Source organism: Hypanus sabinus, chromosome 6 (genome assembly GCF_030144855.1).
Source record: "Hypanus sabinus isolate sHypSab1 chromosome 6, sHypSab1.hap1, whole genome shotgun sequence".
NCBI lineage: Eukaryota > Metazoa > Chordata > Chondrichthyes > Myliobatiformes > Dasyatidae > Hypanus > Hypanus sabinus.
Genome location: NC_082711.1, coordinates 167,567,745 through 167,587,918, shown reverse-complemented (window position 1 = coordinate 167,587,918; position 20,174 = coordinate 167,567,745). Strand labels below are relative to the sequence as shown.

The following is a 20,174-nucleotide window of genomic DNA, read 5'->3' as shown; positions in this document are numbered from 1 at the left end:
GGCCACAGCAGTACTCTGCACTGGCTGTTTAACCCTTTCATCCTCGTGATTGTCACCCAGTTTCCTGTGACCTGCACCTTGCGTGTAACTACCTCTCCATATGTCCTGGTTATCACCCCCTCAGCCTCCCGAATGATCCGGAGTTCATCCAGTTCCAGTTCCAACTCCTTAACACAGAGTGTCGGAAGCTGCAGCTGGATGTACTTCTTGCAGGTAAAGTTGTCAGGGACATAAGAGGTCTCCCTTGCTTTCCCACATCCCACAAGTAGATTTATAAAAGAAACCATAAATACATTGAAAAAAAGAACAAAATCTGCCTACATCTTTTCGCCTTCTTTCACTAAAGCCTTAAATCCCCTCCACTCCAACAGGGGCAACTCAGCTTGCCTCTGCCTTATCTGCCCTTGCCAATGAATCCTGATCTCTGATTGGCCACAGTTCAGGTCTATAATTCTGAGCTGTCTTCGTAATCTTGAAAGGTCATCAGGAAATCTGACAACCCCCTTGCCAATAGGCACAAGCAAAAGCTCCACAACGTCAGAATAGGTGGAAGTTGACACCCACATCTGCAATTGTGTGAATGGAATCTTCGATTGTCTGGAACTTTCTTGCTATTGTGCTCAGACTCTACTCTGTGAAGTTTGAATGGTAGGTGGTTGGCATTAACCATCCCTTTTTCAAAAAATTCGGCAAAGAATCTTCCACAGTTGTTTTTTTCCATCTTGCATAAAGCATCTCAGGATCCAGAGATGTGAAATGGAAGCAAGTCAGCTTTGATCTCAAGAAACCTTCAAAGACAAATACTAGTGAGTAAATTTATCAGGGACTGGAGCCAGAATGGTGTTCATGGAGTTACTTTGTCAGCAGTAATGTTTTGACTGTGATCAAAGTCACTGGGAGACACTGAAGCTGGTGTGCTGAAGAAGTCTTTTATTCAGTACACAAGCAAGCATCATATTGGAGACACTCTTTGAAGAGGTACCCTGATCCAATATTACATGACATTTTTATATGCTAAAGATGAAAGGTAACGGCAGGACAATTCTACAGTTACAATGTATATACAATGCTTCCTTTGAATTACATATAATTAGCATACAGCTAGATCTTCACAGCAACACTCCAGGCACCCAAAATGAATGTTAATCACCATCGATTCTGGGCTGCATTCTGGACAGAGTTAACGGTGTGCTCCTTTGTTTGCAATCAACCCCAATCTGTAGCTTCAGGAACACCATTGTTCTGAGCTGTACTTTAAACTCAAACTACAATCCATATTCAGGTCTGAAGACTGGTTGCTGTTAAAATTAATATTTATACATAACTCCAGAATACATCCTAACAGGCCAGTAAATAGCCAATTTCTTTGGTATAGTAAACTAGAACTCACCATGTTAGTTCTAACTCAGCATAGAAATTCCATTGAAATGACATAAGGCACTTAATTGATTTTGGACAACTTCCACCTCACTGTAATCACCATTCACAGGGATTTGAATTCCACCATGTTTATGGTTATGGAGTTGTACAGAACAGGAAATGTCCATCCAACCACTATGTCCACCTTGACCATTGTACTTAGAACATAGAGCAGCACAGTACAGGAAGGGGCCCCACAATCGCTGAACCAATTAAACAAGTAATCAAATTCCCAGCTAAACTGATAACCCCTGTGTCACAAAGTTCATTTCCTGCACATTCATGTACCTACGTATTTAACAGCCTCTGGAATGCTCCTGTCATATCTCCCTCCACTACCACCCCAGACAGTGCATTCCAGGCAACCACCACTCACCCTGCATATCTCCCCTGAACCTACTCTCCTCATCTTAAATGCACACCCTACTAATACTATTTATAGCCTTCAATGCGTACATTTTCAAGAGATGATTAATTAAGCAGGCATTTCAGATTTAATCATTCAGATCATTTCCTCAATATTTTCATTATTTTGCAAAAAGCGTGGAGCAAAGTATAATTACTAAGCTCCACATGATTTTCATGCCTCCAAAAGATTTTTGATATGATCCATGTATCTTACCCAGCCAGAGTACTTTCATCTCCATGAATAGGGAAACTTTCTTTTCACTTGATAAGTGGGCATTTTGTAAAAGCAGATACAACTCAGCTTGATCTTGCATTAGATGTTCAGGAGTCAAGTATGTCTCAAATCAGTTTGTCTCAATGTCTTTATTGGGAATGTTTCAAGTTGCATTGGCGGTAAAGCACTGCACTACATATTGCCTAAATCTCCTACAAAAACTATGATATTCACACTGAAGAGATGGTTATAATGCATTTCTACTATAAGACATAACGAGATGAAGTCTGCCTCAAGTGATTAGTTCAGTCATGAGTTTAAAATTCCATTTTAGAACCTTACATTTTCCTTAGTGCCATTCCAAAAGCAAGCTGATATAACTTCAAGTGCCCAATGATTGAGCAGTGTGTATTATGGAAATAAATTTCTATGATCTGCAAATTAATTTGTGAAGAAGCATAACATATCATTTTAATAGTTGATGGTAATTAGCTGTAACTGTGAAAATAATGATAAAATAGTAGTGGGTAGGATGAATCTGGTACAGTTAATCTCCTTTAAGGAATATTTTCAGTAGGAGCACAACGTAGATATATTTTTGTCATTGTGAAAGAAATTAAAGAAACCTATAAACAACATAACATCAGATAAACCTCTAAGTAAATAAATAAGATTTTAAAAGAAACAGAAGCATTAGAGATGCTAAACAGACCAAGCAGCATTTGCAGGGTGAGGAAAAGAACTTTCAGGTGGTTTGCCTGCCACTATTTCTGAAGTTTCTGAAGAGTTCAAAAACTCTCTTTCCCTCTTCGATTATTAAACTACTGACAATAACCAATGCAGTTCTATTGTAGAAAGGGAATAAGATGCACATAATTAATTAATTAATTTAAAAAATAACTGCAGCTACTTTATTTGGGCAAACAAAGATAGTCATTTAAGAAAACCTTTACAAACCAGAAATAAGAAGGAAATGTGGGAAATCAGTATATTGGTAAGTCACCATTAGAGTGCAGCACTGTGCAGTGGATAATCTGCACCAAACCTCTTGGGAGGAAAAATCTGAAAGTGCATACCTTGTTTATGGAAATGACAAATAGTTATTCTATTTTGATAAACTTTGCTGTTTTGTCTTGTGAATTACATGAATGATTACCATTTGATAGCAATAACTTCCTCTGTCAGGAATGAATTTGCAAATATAATTGTCTTATTTGGTTCATTGACGTATCTTAACATTTTCTATTTATATAATTGCTTTAATATAGAAAAATTATCCCAAGCTGCTTCAAATTGTGCTCTTAAAAAAAGTCTCCAGGACTACCAAAAGACATACCAGTTTAGTCAATTAAAGTCTTGGTCAGAGGTAGGCTTTGATGAGCATCTCTCAGAAGGAAGACAAAAATGCTTGCAAGAAAATTCCCAAGTTTAGAACTAATGTAGCCAAAGGCTTGACTGCTTATGGTGAAGCACTTAAAATCAGAATTGTTCGAATGTTGGATATTGAAGAGGTGATACAATACCCAAAGACATAGGAGCAGAATTAGGCCATTCAGCCCATTAAGTCTGCTCTGCCATTCCATCATGGCTGATCCCGGATTCCCCTCAATCTCATACACCTGCTTTCTCACCATAACCCTTGTTGCCCTGACTGATCAGGAAAAAATCAACTTCTGCCTTAAAATATACACACGGACTTGATCTCCATTGCAGTCTGTGGCAGAGCATTTCACAGGTTTACTACTCTCTGGCTAAAAGAAAATCATCCTTACCTCTGTTCTAAAGGGTCGCCCCTCAAATTTGAGGCTCTGCCCTCTAGCTCTGACTACCCCCACATTAGGAAACATCCTCTCCACAACCACCATATCTAGTCCTTTCAACATTCGGTAGGCTATAATGTGATTTTCTACTCCTCCCCCGCATTCTTCTAAATTCCAGTGAGTACAGGCCCAAAGCTGCCAAATGCTCCTCATATGTTAACCCCTTCATTCCCAGAATCATCCTTGTGAGCCTCCTCTGGACTCTCTCCAATGACAAGACATCTTTTCTGAGATGTGAAGCCCAAAGCTGTTGACAATGCTCCAAGTGTGGCCTGATTAGTGTCTTATAAAGGCTCAGCATTGCTCACCCCCTTGCTTTTAAATTCTATTCCCCTTGAAATAAATGTCAACATTGCATTTGCCTTCTTTACCAGACTCAACCTGTAAATTAACCTTCTGGGAGTATTTACAAGTCCCTCTGTACCTCTGATGTTTGAACCTTCTCCCCATTTAGATAATAGTCCACACTATTGCTCCTTTTACCGAAATGCATTATTATACATTTCCCAACACTGTATTCCATCTGCCACTTTTTTGCCCATTCTTCCAATTCATCTAAGTCCTGCTGCAATCGCATCGCTTCCTCAGCAGTACCTAACCTCCACCTATCTTCATATTATCCACAAACATTGCCACAAAGTGATCAATTCCATTATCTAAATCATTGACAAACAATGTGAAAAGTAGTGGTCCCAATACTGACCCCTGCAGAACAGCACTAGTCACCTGCAGCCAACCAGAAAAGGCCCCTTTTATTCCCACTTGCTGCCTCCCGCCTGTCAGCCAATCCACTGTCTTTCCTGTAACGCTATAGGATTTTCTCTTGTTAAGGAGCCTCATGTGTGGCACCTTATCAGACACCTTCTGAAAATTCAAGTAAGTGACATCCACTGCCTCTCCATGTCCGCCCTGCTTGTTCCTTCCTCAAGGAACTCTAACAGATTTGTCATGCAAGATTTCCCTTTACAGAAACCATGCTGACTTAGTCTCCAAGAACCTGGAAGTATCTCAGGAACTGTGGGGTTGAAGGGGACTGTACAGGTGGGAAAGGGGGAGATGAGGATGATGAGAGGACCTGGTCAGGAGAAAAGTTTTAGAACAATAAAAATCAGGGTAGAGTGAGGGAGACAAACCAGCAGAACAGTAAAACAAATCTGTGAATAGAGGAGAGATTGATGGATAAAATACTGTGCCTAAAGGGAAAAGGAAGCAGAATACACTGATGTGGTTAAATTCTGAAGCCGCACACTTCAAAACATTTTTATGAAAATGTACCTAAGATATGTAATTTTCAGTGGATCTATCATTTCTAAAGAGAACAGGATGAACTCGCCTGGTTACATTTTCTCTGTGGTTTTAATTTAAAACTGGGTGAATACAGAAGCACAACCAACAGAGAAAGAACTTTGATAAACCTTTCTGATAATCTATGTGAGCTGCAGAAGATTCTCCCCTCTATGTTAGTCTGCAAATGGAATATAGTTAATAATCCTAAATTCACTTTCAAAATATGATCTTAAACAAAAACAAAATCCTTCCATCAGTAAAAGGACCTTAGGATAATCCGTGAGCAAGGTGTTCTAAATCAGAATCAAGGATCAAAGTAGTTAGTGTTTTTTATACCATGCAGACCTAAAAGGCAAAAGAGATTCAAGCATAAGATCTTCCAAATAATGAATAGTTTTGAAAGGATAAACAGCAGAAGTAAATCACTGTCAAGGGAGTCATTTGTGACTTGTCAATTGAAGAATGAAGGAATAAGTGTAAATGTAGTTCGTTCATGGTGATAATATTTGGGATGTGGGATGCATTACCATAAATGGCTGTTGAGACACAGGTCTGGTGATTATTTTAAAGAGGATCTGAAATAAGCATTATTAAGTTCTGTAAATGGATATAGGGAAACACTTGGAGGTGACAGCTCCAAGTGGTAACCTAACATGAATAGGGTCAAATAGGCTTCCCTTTAAGATCCTTCCTAAACTGTAGAATGAACTTCAAACGAAATTACGGCCCAGTTGTGAACAAAATACATAAGAGTAATACAGGTTGAGTACCCCTTTTCCGAAATTCCAAAATCTAAAAACTTCCGAAATCTGAGTTTTTTTTTGAGCACGGACATTATACCACAAATGGAAAATGACACAAGATGCTAGGAAGGTTCCCAGGCAAAGCGCAGGTCTCTGCGCACCACAGACATTTCTGAGAAATGACCTCACATACGTAACAAACAGAAGTTCATGAAAAATAGAAAAACACTGCATAAAGTAAAAAAATTAAGATCTTGACCATGTATTGAAAGAACAAATTCATTAGCGTTGGAGGGAACATGTGCTGCTTAATGGTATGTTGAACACGAAACAAGCAAAGATCAATCATGACAAACTGAAAATTGAAGGTAATTGTGAACATTCTGCAGGCTGTTTGCAGAAATTTAAGAAAAAGTATGGCAGTAAATTTTTAAAGATTCTGCTGATCACAAAGATCTACTGCCAGAACAAGTCTCCAATGCTGGTTGTTTTTACACCTTATATAAAACCTAAGAAAAGTAAAATACAAATCATATACGATAACCTTTTAATCAAAACACGGCTGAAAGTCTGCTATTGTTTGTTGTTCAACAGCAGATTCAGGTATTCTCCTGATGTTATACAGCACACATTATATTTACATATTACTGGTATATAATAAATGGACAAATTTAAGACAAAGACTGCTTACCCATAGCACATGAATTCAGAGACAGAAATGATGGTGATCTCATGTTATCTTATTATATATTCAAATATCCAAAAACTTCCGAAATCCAAATCACTTGCTGCTCCATGTATTTTGGATAAGGGGTGCTCAACCTGTATTTCCTTTCGTTAATTGCAATAATTTGCAGTAAGCAATGGGCATGTTCCACTTTTGCTGAGGAGGGGTACAAGGAAGGCAGTGTAAGTAACAGAACATTTTTAATACTTTTTTATGAATGTTTAAATCAGATCATTGGATGCTGCTGGTAGGGTGGTTTTGCCTTAGTAATTATTCCTTTCTCAGTTCATATTTTGTGTTCACCATTGCTGCAATCCTGGGGTATAAGTGATTTGATTTAGGGTGTGGAGATGGGAGTGGGTGAGAGGGAGGCCAGAGAGCCCCATGGTTAGAATGCATTCAAGGATATGGCCCAATGTGGCAGGAATCTGATACTTAGAATTTACAACATCAAAATACAGGTAACAAGTAGCTCCCTGCTTATTGCTCATGAACGTACACAGTCTGTGTAGTTGGGGAGCTGGGAGGGGCCATGGACAATAGTAAGTGAAATGGAATGTGTGGTAGTTTTTGAGTTTAACGTTATTGTTAGTATGGTGCACTGTGACGCTTAAAGACTCTTGAGATAAGATTTAACCTTCCACTGATCTCATCTTTCACACAATGCAAAAGTCAAGTGGATTCTAATTCACAATTTCAAGTTCTGAACTTTTTGATATTGCATTAATTCTGAGTGAAAATAACATGTCAGATTTTACATCCAAACACTCCCTATACATTTAAGTCGAATTTCAAATACTAACTTGAACAGACAATTTTTTTCATATTTTGAATGGACAAATCTTGATAATGTTATGTACCCTGTAACTGGGTCACTTACCAGCAAAGATAGAAAGGTCCGTTGAAGTCTGATGGTACTATTTTAACAGTATTTATTGATAAAAATACACAAAATAATATCAATGCAAACATACAGATAATATACGTCATCAATACTAAATCTAAAAGCACGGGTATGATAATAATCAATAAGAAATAGCTCTATCGTTGTCCAGGGGATAATGTATTGTCCGATGGAAATATAAAAGTCACTGTTAGTTCGTTCAAGCTGCAGCATTTTGGTTTGAGAAAAAGATGGGTTAAAACTTGCCCAGTCCTTTTATGATGTCAATCCTTCAAGAGTCGTTGGGAGTTGGTTTTCCCGTTGTTAGCTAAAAGCCATTCTCCCGTGGTAAAAGCCACCGGTTCCGGGGCAAATGGAACTGAACGCACGTGGCCTCCTCCCACTGGCTTCCGCTATTACGGGATCGCTAGCGTTTCTTCTGGTGCGTTTGAGGGGCTGTTCCCACAGACCCTCTTTTATCCTGACTCACAGGGTCTCAGATGTCAATCAAGTTGGGGTGATGCAACCCTTCCCTCAACCAGCCCACTTTGCCTGAGGGCTTCCACGTAGTACAGTATTGTAATACACAAGACCATCTCCAAGAGACAATGGCCGTTTCCCGTAGCTTTTATATTGCCGGGGGGGGGGGGGGGGGGGGTCAAGACATTCCGCACGTCTCTCTCTCATTTCCTGGGTCTCCTGACCCAAATCAATAGCGATCCTGCGATTCTCACAAAGGAGGGGGCTACCCCACACCCTTCGGCCCCTCAGAGCTTTGGTACATTCATAACAATAATGAATCATGAAGCTATTCAGTGGAGAAGCAAGCCTCGCAGGATGCGGGAAGTCAGAGAAGAACAGAAAAGACTGTAGTTATTGAACTGGTTCCCCTTGTTTGTCCTTTCCCTTCAAATGTTTTCTCTTTAATCCCTCTTTGAAAGTCATATTGAATCTTTTCCTATTGTCGTTGCAGGCAGTGTGTTCCAGATCATTGTAACATAGCACATTTAATCATGTCTTTCTCCCCCTATTCTTACATAGAGTTATCCAACACTGCAGCACAGAAACAGGCCCATCAGCCCATCTAGTCTGTGCCAAACCATTTAAACTGCCTTGTCCTATTGACCTGCGCCTGGACCATAGTTTTCCATGTACCTATCTAAACTTCTCTTGAACGTTGAAATCACAATCACATCCACCTCTTATGCTGGCAGCTCATTCTACACTCTCACCATCCTCTAAGTGAGTAAGTTTCCCCTTAAACCTTTCACCTTTCACCCTTAACCCATGACCCCTAGTTGTAGTCCCACCCAACCCCAGCGGAAAAAGCCTGCTTGCATCTACCTTATCTATACCCCTCATAATTTCGTATACTTCTATCAAATCTCCCATCAATCTTTTACATTCTAGGGAATAAAACATGGTCACACCTTTTCCAGTTTCACCCACACAGCCTCACTAGATGAGTTCTCCTATCTGTCCTAAGCACTGCTGTGACATTTAATTCAAGTTCAAGCGGAGCTGCCATACTTTTGGAGTGTGTGAATCTTTAGAGTGGCTTTGGCTCATCACTCTTAGGCCAGATCAAGTTGAGTGAGGCAGACTGTCACGTAAGTTACTCTCTCTCTCTCTGTTCTTATTTGCTCACTCCTCAACTATTAGTGCATAGTAATAGGGGCAATGGCTCCAGGGACAGTGTTTTGTACTCTGTGGGAAGTCTGACAGGCATCCAGTCTCCCAGATAAATACTTCTGCACCAGTTGCACCAAAATGCAGATCCTGAGAGAACATATTAAGGAACTGGAGCTGCAGCTTGATGACCTGCAGGAGAATGAGGAGGTGATAGACCTCAGGGAGATAGTAACCCCCAGCTTGCATGAGACAGGTAACTGGGTGACTGCAGGAGAAAGAGGGGGATTGCACATCCAGTGTTGAGTACACCTGTGGCTGTTCCCCTCAATAACAATAATTTAGATACCATTGAGGAGGATGACCTACCGGGAGGAGTCACAGTGACTGGGTCTCTGGAAGAATCTGCTGCCAGATGAGTATAAAAGCAGGGATGTAATGTTGAGACTTTATAAGGCACTGGTGAGGCCTCACTTGGAGTATTGTGAGCTGTTTTGGGCCCCTTATCTTAGAAAGGATGTGCTGAAACTGGACGGAGTTCAAAAGAGGTTCACAGACTTCTTGATCGGTCAGGGCATGAAGGGTTATGGGGAGAAAGCAGGAGATTGGAATTGAGAGGGAAATGGATCAGCCATGATGAAATGGCAGAGCAGACTCAATGGGCCAATTGGTTGTAAAGTTCTGGGTGTGTCCTGAAGTTATTTAACTCCTATCTTTCCTTAGTTATTATCCAAGTTTTAATACTCCACAAAATAACCCCTATCATTAAGAATCTGACTTCGGCTGTCATTACATGACAAATAATTTTACAAAGTACATGTTTTGGAAACTAAAGATTGTTGCATTTGTTCAGCAGAACTAATAAATCGGTAACTAATCACAGCCCATTTGGCTCTTATATAGAATACTTTAAAATTCATATTAGCTTTTATTATAACAATTGTTTTGAAAACTGAATGTGAGAGTGGTCCATTTCAGTTTAACCTGGCTACTGGCCTAGCATCCATATTTATCTGAGATTACCTGTATTAAATGTACAGGAAAAATGTTGTTTTCTGCTCGTTCAGATAAATGCTGGCTTTGCCAGCAATGTCTTTTAGCAAACCCTTATTGCCCTTGGGGTGAATGGCTTCTTTGGTCACTTCACAGAGCGGTCGACAATCAGCCATGTTAATTTTTGCTTTGCAGTCCCACAAAAACCAGCAGCATTTCTTCCCTAAATGAAATTAGTGAGCTGGATGGAGCTTTAGGTCAACCTGGTTTCTGTTATTAGTGGTAGCTTTTCATTCCATATGTATTTCCTTTACAGGACTGGGACTTGAACAAACATCACTAAATCATCAGTTTAAGCGTTTGAATTATGAGGCCCTCTGTTGGTTGGGGTTGAACGCTGATGTTGCAACCCAGCTGCCATCCCAGCAAGGCAGAGCAGTACAATATGGAGAGCAAGCTGTTGCCCACGTTGCAGGACGCCCCTCTCCATGGCAGAGACCTATACAGTTTGGCACCGGTGGCACAGCACGAGTTCCCAGTCAGTGTTGAGCTCACTGTAGGACTGCTTTTCTCCCAAAACCTTCCCCATGCGTGGGTTTAGCTCCAAGGCAACTGAGGTTTGAGATCAGGGTTTACCGTAGAAACATAAAAAACCTACAGCACATTACAGGCCCTTAGGCCCACAAAGTTGTGCCGAACATGTCCCTACCTTAGAAATTACTAGGCTTACCTATAGCCCTCTATTTTTCTAAGCTCCAAAAGTCTCTTAAAAGACCCTATCATATCCGCCTCCACCACCATTACCAGCAGCCCATTCCACGCACTCACCACTCTCTGAGTAAAAAAACTTACCTGATGTCTACTCTGTACCTAATCTCCAGCACCTTAAACCTATGTCCTCTGTGGCAACCATTTCAGCCTTGGGAAAAAGCTTCTGACTATCCACACGATCAATGCCTCTCATCATCTTATACACCTCTATCAGGCCACCTCTCATCCTCTGATGCTCCAAGGAGAAAAGGCTGAGTTCACTCAACCTATTCTCATAAGGCATGCTCCCCAATCCAGGCAACATCCTTGTAAATCTCCTCTGCACTCTTTCTGTGGATTCCACATCCTTCCTGTAGTGAGGCGACCAGAACTGAGCACAGTACTCCAAGTAGGGGTCTGACTGGTGTCCTACATAGCTGCAACATTACCTCTCAGATCCTAAATTCAATTCCATGATTGATGAAGGCCAATACACCATATGCCTTCTTAATGACAGAGTCAACAAGCACAGCTGCTTTGAGCGTCCTAAGGACTTGGACCCCAAGATCCCTCTGATCCTCCACACTGCCAAGAGTCTTACCGTTAATACTACATTCTGCCATCATAGTTGACCTACCAAAATGAACCGCTTCACACTTATCTGGGTTGAACTCCATCTGCCACCTCTCAGCCCTTCTCCTAGATGAAGAGCCAACCACAGCTGATGAGCCTCATCTGCCCAAAGCAACTGGTTTTAAGGCGCCCTTTACTGCCACAAACTGTTCCACCAGGCTTCTTAGCTCAGTCACACGTGAAGGCAGTAGCTAGATTTGGTTGTCAGAGACTATTTGAGGCGCACGCTATTGGGAGCATTTAACAGGTAATGGGAGCTTGTCCCCATTACCACTCCCTGTTATAACAACCTTAAGGAACCCCTGAATTACACATCCAATAATTTACAACTCTGCTTTCATTACATTGTAAGAATAAATAAGGATTTATAATGTTAGGCATGAGTGCACTGTTGTGTTAATAAATGCAAATCACTCAGTAGTGCATAAAATTCCATATAGAAATCAATTGAAGTATCTCTTGATGACATATATTTGTAGGCTTAAAATAAATTTAGATGTCAGGCGCAGATTTAAATCTAAATGTAATTTATTAAGAATCCTGGGAATAAGGCATTAAGTTATCAAACTTTGCATCCATAAATTATGGACTCTTTTTAATGGCATGCATATGAAAAATCCCAAAAATAAATCAACTTAAAGTCACTTTATAAAACTAGCAGCTTGTTAGTTAACAATATCATCCACCTTATTGAAATAAAGCAACAACTGTAACTTCCAAAACAGTTTTGCAAGATGTGCCTTTTGCAGTGGTTTCAGGTAAAATTTACTTACTTTTTGTTGGATTTTTAAATGTCACTGTTTTCCCACACTAGTTGTGATAATCACTACACCAGAGTCTCTATAACCTTTACTTGTTTTAAAAATTACCTCTGGTTGTAACTTTCTTAAATGAGTGCATGAAACCCTCAAAACAGTAATTTATCACAGACTAAACATAGAACATGACAGACTGTGGTGGATCTCTAAATCCTGAATATTTGTTTCAACATCCAGGGATCCAAACTAACTGAAGAATCACAGATTATTTGGTAAATTTGCTAATGACACAATGATGAGTGGACTTGTAGATGAGAGGATAGTTGCCTAAGAACACAGGAGAATATAGATTATCCGGAAAGTTGAGCAGAATGTGGCATACGGAAATTAACCCAAGCAAGAGTGAGATGGTATATTTTGCACATCTAATACTGTCAAGACATAATCACTAAATGGCAGGGACCTTAAGGTGAGAGTTCATAGATCCTACCAATTTCCAACATTTTTAAGCGTTTTCTAACAATAGATTGATAAATACATAATCTATAAATAAATATGTGTGAAAAGCTTGAATATATTTGGTTGTGAACGAAAATACAGGACTTCAACATGCCCTACCGCGCAGCTCACTCACTGCCAGGACCAGGAGTCTTCCCATGGTACTGCGCGGTCGGCTCCGCTCGGTCCTAATCGCTCACCCTCGGCTCCGCTCGGTCCTAATCGCTCACCCTCGGCTCCGCTCGGTCCTAATCGCTCACCCTCGGCTCCGCTCGGTCCTAATCGCTCACCCTCGGCTCTGTTCACTTCACTTCTAATCGGTCACCTTCGGCTCTGTTCGGAGGATGGCCGCGGACAGGGACTATGAGGAGGAGGAAGTGTTGGTTTGACAGCTCCCTCTTTCCCTCTCGAATAATGAATGAAGCGAGCTTCGAGCCGCCGGTGGCCATGCACTGAAAGAGTGGCGGCCCGGTTTCCTGCACGGTCCCGAACATGTCATTTTTTAAGCGAAAAGGTAAGGAGGTGGGAGGCGGGCTTGGTCACAGGGAGACGGCGGAACAGGCCGAATTGCTGGGGGTAGGCCTCCTAGAACCGGCTGTAGCCCTGCAGACAACACCCTCTCCCCCGCCCAGCGTGCTGAGCAGACCAGTTTTATTTACAGATATGTAGACTTCCTGCCGCATTTTTATTGATGTCAAGTGCATTCTAGTACTTTTCTCAAATGGACTTTCCTTCAATTCTGTTACATTAAAATTCTCAGGTTAAATTTCAACACATTGGGCACCTCAAAAATTCAGGGTCTCTGCGATCCCCGTTCAATATTGTAGTGCAATTTAATTGACTATTTAGTTGCAAATTAAATCACAACAGTAATTACGTGGGTCACTGAAGCGTTGTGGCTTTAAGATATAGGTTGAGGGAAAATGTAAAAAGTACATTTATTATCAATGTATAGATTACACAACCTTGAGATTCGTCTCCTTACAGGCAATTACAAAACAAAAAAATATCCGAAGACCCCATATTTAAAAAAGATCCGTCGTACACCCAATGTGCAGAGAGAGAAAAAAACCCACAAAACACACAATCCAATAACCACAAGCAAATAGAGTTCAGAAGTCTGAAGAGAGAATCTCATAGTTCAGTGCAAAACCATGTAATGAGTTAAGGTACCAGATCTTGGGCGTTTCAGAATTCTCAGCCAAAAATGGATTGCACAAACGTTAAACGAAACCTGGTTTGCTCGTTTGTTCAATGTACTTATCTCACCTTGTTTTCTCCTTGTTACTGTTTTAATAAGTAATGATGAAGAAATGCATGAGCTTTATAGTCAAATATTTTCAGTTAGGATTTTTTTGTGGTGCACTCGGTACTTCAGCTGAGGAGAAACAAACAATAAATTGGTTGTAGATGCCAAAAGATTTCGAGTACAATTTTGCCCTTCCCCTGTTACAAGTTATATAACACTCTTCCAATCAGTTTGGTTTCCACATGAGGGCTGTTGCTCTTCATTAGTCAGGTGTGGGTGGGATTGAATTCAAGAGTCATGAGATAATGTTGCAACTTTATAAACTTTGGTTAGACCACAGTTAGAATATTGTGTTCAGTTCTGGTTGCCCTATAGGAAGGATGTGGAAGCTTTAGAGAAGATGTGGAGGAGATTTATTAGGATATTGCCTGAATTAGAGAGTATCTCTTGTGAGGTTATGTTGAGCGAGGTAGGGCTTTTCTCTTTGGAGAGGAGGATGAGAGATGTGATAGAGGTGTGCAAGAGGTAAGAGGCAAAGATTGAGTGGATAGCCAGAGACCTTTCCCCAGGGTGGAAATGGCTAATATGAGAGGCCATCATTTTAAGGTGACTGGAGGAATTTTAAGGGGATGTCAGAGGTAGGTTCTTTGTTCAGAAAGTGGTGGGTGCGTGGGATGTGTTAGCAGGGTTGGTGGTAGAGGCAGATATATTAGGGATATTTAAGAAAGTCAGGTATATGAATGATCAAAAAATGGAGGGTTTTGCAGGAGGGAACAATTAGATTAATCTTAGAATAGGTTAAGAGTTCGGCACAACATCACAGGCTTGTATTGTGCTGAAATGTTCTACAACAGTGGAAACTAACCAAGAATGTAGAGCGTATTAGAAAAAGACTTTTAATCCAGATAAATGTGAGGTGTTGCATTTTGGGAGTCAAAGCAGAGGACTTGTACAGTGAATAGTAGCTTGCTGGGCAGTGTTGTGGAACAGAGGCACTTCAGAGAACAGGCACGTCATTCGCTAAAAGTGCTGTCACACATAGACTGGTTGATGAAGGAGACTTTGGATGCTGACCTTCATCAATCAAGGTGTTGAGCATAGGAGTTGGGACATTATGTTGCCTTTGTGCAAAACATTGTTGAGGCTGCACTTGCACTTGCACGTTCTGGTCACCCTGTTACAAGCAAGATGTCAGTAAGCTGAGAACGTTGCCAGGACTTGAGGTGCTGCATTATGGGGAGGGGTTGAGTCGGCTAGATCTTGAGACTGAGGGGTGACATATCTGGGGAAGTCCATACGGAGAACATGCACACTTCACACAGGCGATTATGCAGGTTGGAATTGAACCTGGGTCTCTGGATCTGTGAGGTTGCTGCTCTAACATCTGCTTCACTGTGCAAGTTAAGTTAAAAGCCTAAACTGGAATATGGTGAGGGCATGGAAATATGGTCTGCAGCTCTCCTCAATGTCAAATATGACACCACCTTTGAGAACAGTTTGGTTCAGTTTCAGGCTTTGCCTGAGAGAGGGATTGAGTTTGTGTTTAGAAGACAGGGTTTACACTAAGCCTAAAGGCAACAGCTTCAGATTTTACAGAGTTCAGTTGAGGACGTTTCTGCTCAGCCAGTTCTAATATCCAAAATATATTCAGACTTGATAGGAAGGGAGTACGATCAGAGGAGGTACAGTTAGAGTATTGCTTGGACATCTCCCCACAGTGTACTTGTGGGGACTGATGTATTTGATTAACACTACCAGAGGACGGAATATAGATGAGAAAGGATAGATAATGGTACAGCCATAGGAAGATAAATGGTTGCTGCTGTATCTTGTGAGGGGAGATAAGAATGGGTCTAAATGGGAGTAGTCCCCACCCTACAAATGATGGTGGAGTTGCCTTGTAGGAGCTTAGTGAGCTTAAGCATGGGAAAGTTGAGAAAATTAGTAAAAGAGAGATGACCTTTATTACAATAGGATGTTGTTTATGACTTGGAGTGATGCTACGTGCCCATATTAGGGTGGGAACCTTTTAAGGGAATGCATGAACCTATGAACACTAATTCATGATTCTTTTTTTTACCCTATTATTTAGTTTCTAATTTGTAGTCATTTTTATGTCTTTGCACTGTACCTCTGTCACAAAACCAATTTTGTATCATTATCAGATGCTGATAACACAGATTCTGATTCTCTGGCAACACCTTTTTGTCAAGTATTTTTTTTCATCTCAAGCAGGGTGAGAATTAGGACAGTGGACAAGATCGGACCTGAAATAACACTTTAAAACATTGTGCAGTCATTAATTTGTCTCATGGACTTTTTTAGTGAACACCAAGATGATCGTATTTTCCCTACATTCAACAGAGGGTATTTCAGCAATAATTCTGGGGATTTTAAATTACTGTAGTTCTTTAAAAAATCTGCAAACTTAGTGTCATATTGAATGCCCAGATAAACTTGTAATCAACGAGTTATCTGCTATATCAGAAGAATGGGCTAATCACCACCCTCTTTCTACTCAACTGTTGCTGAAACCCTCAGTCATATTTTCATTTCTTTGTGGTGTTCTAAAGTGTAACTGGTAGCCTCGCATTTTTTTATGCTCCACACACTTGAACTCTACAGCAACATCTTCTGTTTGTGTAGCTACTTGAGCTCCTTACTTAGCACTTCCTCAATTTTAAAGTTATTGTTATTATTTTTAAATCCCTTTATGGCCTTACCTCTATGAACTACAACTCTCTTTTGTGTCCTCATTTTTATTTTGATGATCTGGTTTTAACTGCTTATGCTGTGGAATGCCAACCATAAGTATCTTTGCCCTTCGAATTCTCTATCCTTCTTAAAGATGCTAATTAAAATATATTTTGACCAAGCTTTTAATCATGCTCCTTGATATTTTTGTGGTTTGTCTCAAAGGTATGGGTGGATGATGTGCACAGCAAACACCCTCTCTGGGAAGAATGGGCCATTTGGCCCACAAATGTCCTTTTCCCAAATCTTTCTGCTTTGTAAACATTTTGTCCATTTAAGCCAATATCTGTCTACTATTAAACAATTGATCTGTTACATATCTTGTTTCTACTATAATTCCCTTAGTATTTTCCATTTCCCTCTTGTTTTAAAACAGTTTCCTAGGTAGTATCATGTTTTATCCTGGTGAGTTTAGTTAGAACTCCATAATGTATGTCCAATATTTTACAGCTTTTTAAGGTCTGTGTGAAAGGGCTTCTTGAGAGATTCCCCAGAACGAATGAATCTTTGACATAACTTCATGTATGTGTTATGTTGTTTATGTTCGATCTGATCAAGGATATAAAGTCTCCTTTTGTTCAGCAGTACTTAATATCTGTATAGGAATGTGTTGAGGGCTACAGGGCCCTTTAACACCTATCCAACAATCTCCTTGACCCGCTACCATCAGGCAGGAGGTATTGTAGTATTAGGGCAAGGTCTCTTAAGATGGGAAACAGCTTCTTATCGCCTCCCCCCCCCCCCCCCAGGCCATACAACTACTGAACTCACTGTCACCACCCAGGTCTCATCACATATGAAGTGCCAGTAGTGTATATTGTTTACATTTTGATTTGTGTCATAAATGCACCCTGTTATTTGTTTGTTGTGTGTGAGTTGTATGAACTGTGTTAAGCACCTTGTTCCGGAGATAGGCTCTTTCTTTTGGCAATATACAGGCGGGTTGAACTTGCAATTGAATTAACCGGCTGTTTGGATATAAAAGATTTATTATGCCTGATAAATCCTCCTGAATCTTTTAAGAAAACAGGACTGCACATATTATAGTCTGCATAGATATGAGAGTGACAGGATTCTTAAAGTTCTTCGTCACACGTAAAAATATATTTTGGCACAAAAATCAAAATATTGTTTTTAGGTTGGTTTTAATATTTGAGTTCAAAATGCTACTCAATACTTTCCAATACCTACTTCTCCAAAAGGATTGATTTCCTTAGTCATAATGCAATGTTACAGAATAAATTAAAATAATCTAGCAACTTTCTGACAAACTGAAATTTATTCTCAGTTGTGAGGGAGGACAAATAAACAAAAGAATTCAACACCGATCAGTATTCATCAGCGTGCTTACAATCACTGCTGGGCAAGTCTCTTGTTACCTTTACCTCATTAATGCCAATTTTGCTCTGAAAGTGATCAGTCTTCACCATGAGAAAGGTGCCCTATTGTACAGTGCGTTGTAGTCTTGCAGGCAATGAAATACTTTTGTCTGTAGTTTTCTAGGAAATGCACGAGCTTATTTGCAATGCAAAAAAGGTCAACAACCACCTAGATCCTTTGACCAAGGAATTCACTGTTGTGAAGTTTTATTTTTATTTATTGAGATACAGCACAGAATAGGCACTTCTAGCCCTTTGAGCCATGTCCAAAAGCTAATCACAGGACCATTTAAAATGACCAGTTAACCTACCAACCAGAATATATTTGTTCTGTGCAAAGAAACCAGAGCACCTGGAGGAAACTCGCGTGATTTTTATTTACTGATGTACAGCATGGAGTAGGCCCTTCCAGCCCTTCAAACTGCTCCGCCCAGTATTCCCTAATCATGGAACAATTTACAATGACCAATTCACCTACCACCAGTACATCTTTGGAATGTGGGAAGAAACCGGTCACAAGGAGAACGTACAAACTCCTTACAGGCAGCAACGGGAATTGCTGGTTGCTGGTTCTGTAAAGCAGTGTGCTAACCACCATGCTACTGTCCCGCCCATTACGGGGACAACATATTAATCCTTGCAGGCAGTGGCAGGAATTGAACCCAGGTCGCATAGACTGTAAAGCATTGTGCTAACCATTATGCTACTATGCTGTGAAAAATAAATGTACAGAGAATTAAGGATAACTCCACTGCTCTTCGAAGCAGATCACTGAACTTTTGCATCTATCTAAGAAAGCAAAAGAGATAACAGTTTAAGACCAACCATAAGGTATCGGAACAGAATTAGGCCATTTAGGCCCATCGAGTTTGCTCTGTCATTTCATCATGGCTGATCCATTTTCCCCCTCATCCCCAATCTCCTGTCTTCTCCCTGTATCCTTTCATGCCCTGACTAATCAAGAATCTGTCAACCTCTGCCTTAAGTATAACCAATGACTTGGCCTCCACAGCTACCTGTGGCAACAAACCCCCCCCCCCCCCCCCCCCAGATTCACCTCTCTCTGGCTAAAAAAAGAATTCCTCATCGTCTCCATTTTAAAAGGGCGCCCCTCTATTCTGAGGCTATGTCCTTTGTTCTTAGACTTTGCCACCATAGGAAACAACCTCTCAAATCCACTCTATCAAGGCTTTTACCATTTAAAAGCAACACGAGTGAATCTGCAGATGCTGGAAATAAATAAAAACACAAAATGCTGGTAGAACTCAGCAGGCCAGACAGCATCTATGGGAGGAGGTAGTGGCGACGTTTCGGGCCGAAACCCTTCATCAGGAGTGAAGTAACATGGGATGGTCAATGGTAGCTTTTATTTCTTCTACCAAAATGCATGACCATGCACTTCCTGACACTATTCCATCTGCCACTTCTTTGCCCATTTTCCTAATCAAAGTCCTTCTTTAGCCTCTCTGCTTCCTCAAACCTACCTGTCCCTCCACTTATCTTTGCATTGTCCATAAACTTTGCCATAAAGCCATCAATTCTGTCATCCAAATCATTAAACTATGTTTAATACTGCCTCCTCCACTGAAGCACCAGCATAATATTTTCTTCTCAATTTTCTAGAATGAAGCCCAAACCTATAATGTCCTGACTTAGACCATTGTGTGAGCCATCGGAGCCAAGAAGAACCAGAAATGTCAAAAACGGTTAAAAAGTCTTCTTGTTGCTACCAAATTGCTTTCCTGGGCAGAAACTCAACAAATACAGTGGCATGCAGAAGAAGTGTGGGCACCCCTGGTCAAAATTTCTGTTACTGTGAATAGCTAAGCAAGTAAAAGATGACCTGATTTCCAAAAGGCATAAAGTTAAAGATGACACATTTTAAGCAAGGTTACTTTTTTATTTCCATCTTTTACAGTTTCAAAATAACAAAAAAGTAAAAGGGCTTGAAGCAAAAGTTTGGGTACCCTGCATGTTCAGTACTTAGTAACTCCCCCTTTGGCATGTATCACAGCTTGTAAACACTTTCA

At 40.5% G+C, this 20,174-nt stretch overlaps 1 protein-coding gene across 3 annotated transcripts in view; it reads left to right on the top strand.

Moving 5' to 3' along the window:
- Positions 1-13,073: 13,073 nt before the first annotated feature.
- akap10 (A kinase (PRKA) anchor protein 10) overlaps positions 13,074-20,174 on the top strand; it is a 95,221-nt gene continuing 88,120 nt past the window's right edge. For all 3 annotated transcript variants that reach the window (XM_059973436.1, XM_059973437.1, XM_059973438.1), the window contains exon 1: positions 13,074-13,276. In XM_059973436.1, coding sequence (XP_059829419.1) covers positions 13,255-13,276 — 22 coding nt within the window. In that variant the 5' untranslated portion in view covers positions 13,074-13,254. The remainder of the gene's footprint in view (positions 13,277-20,174) is intronic.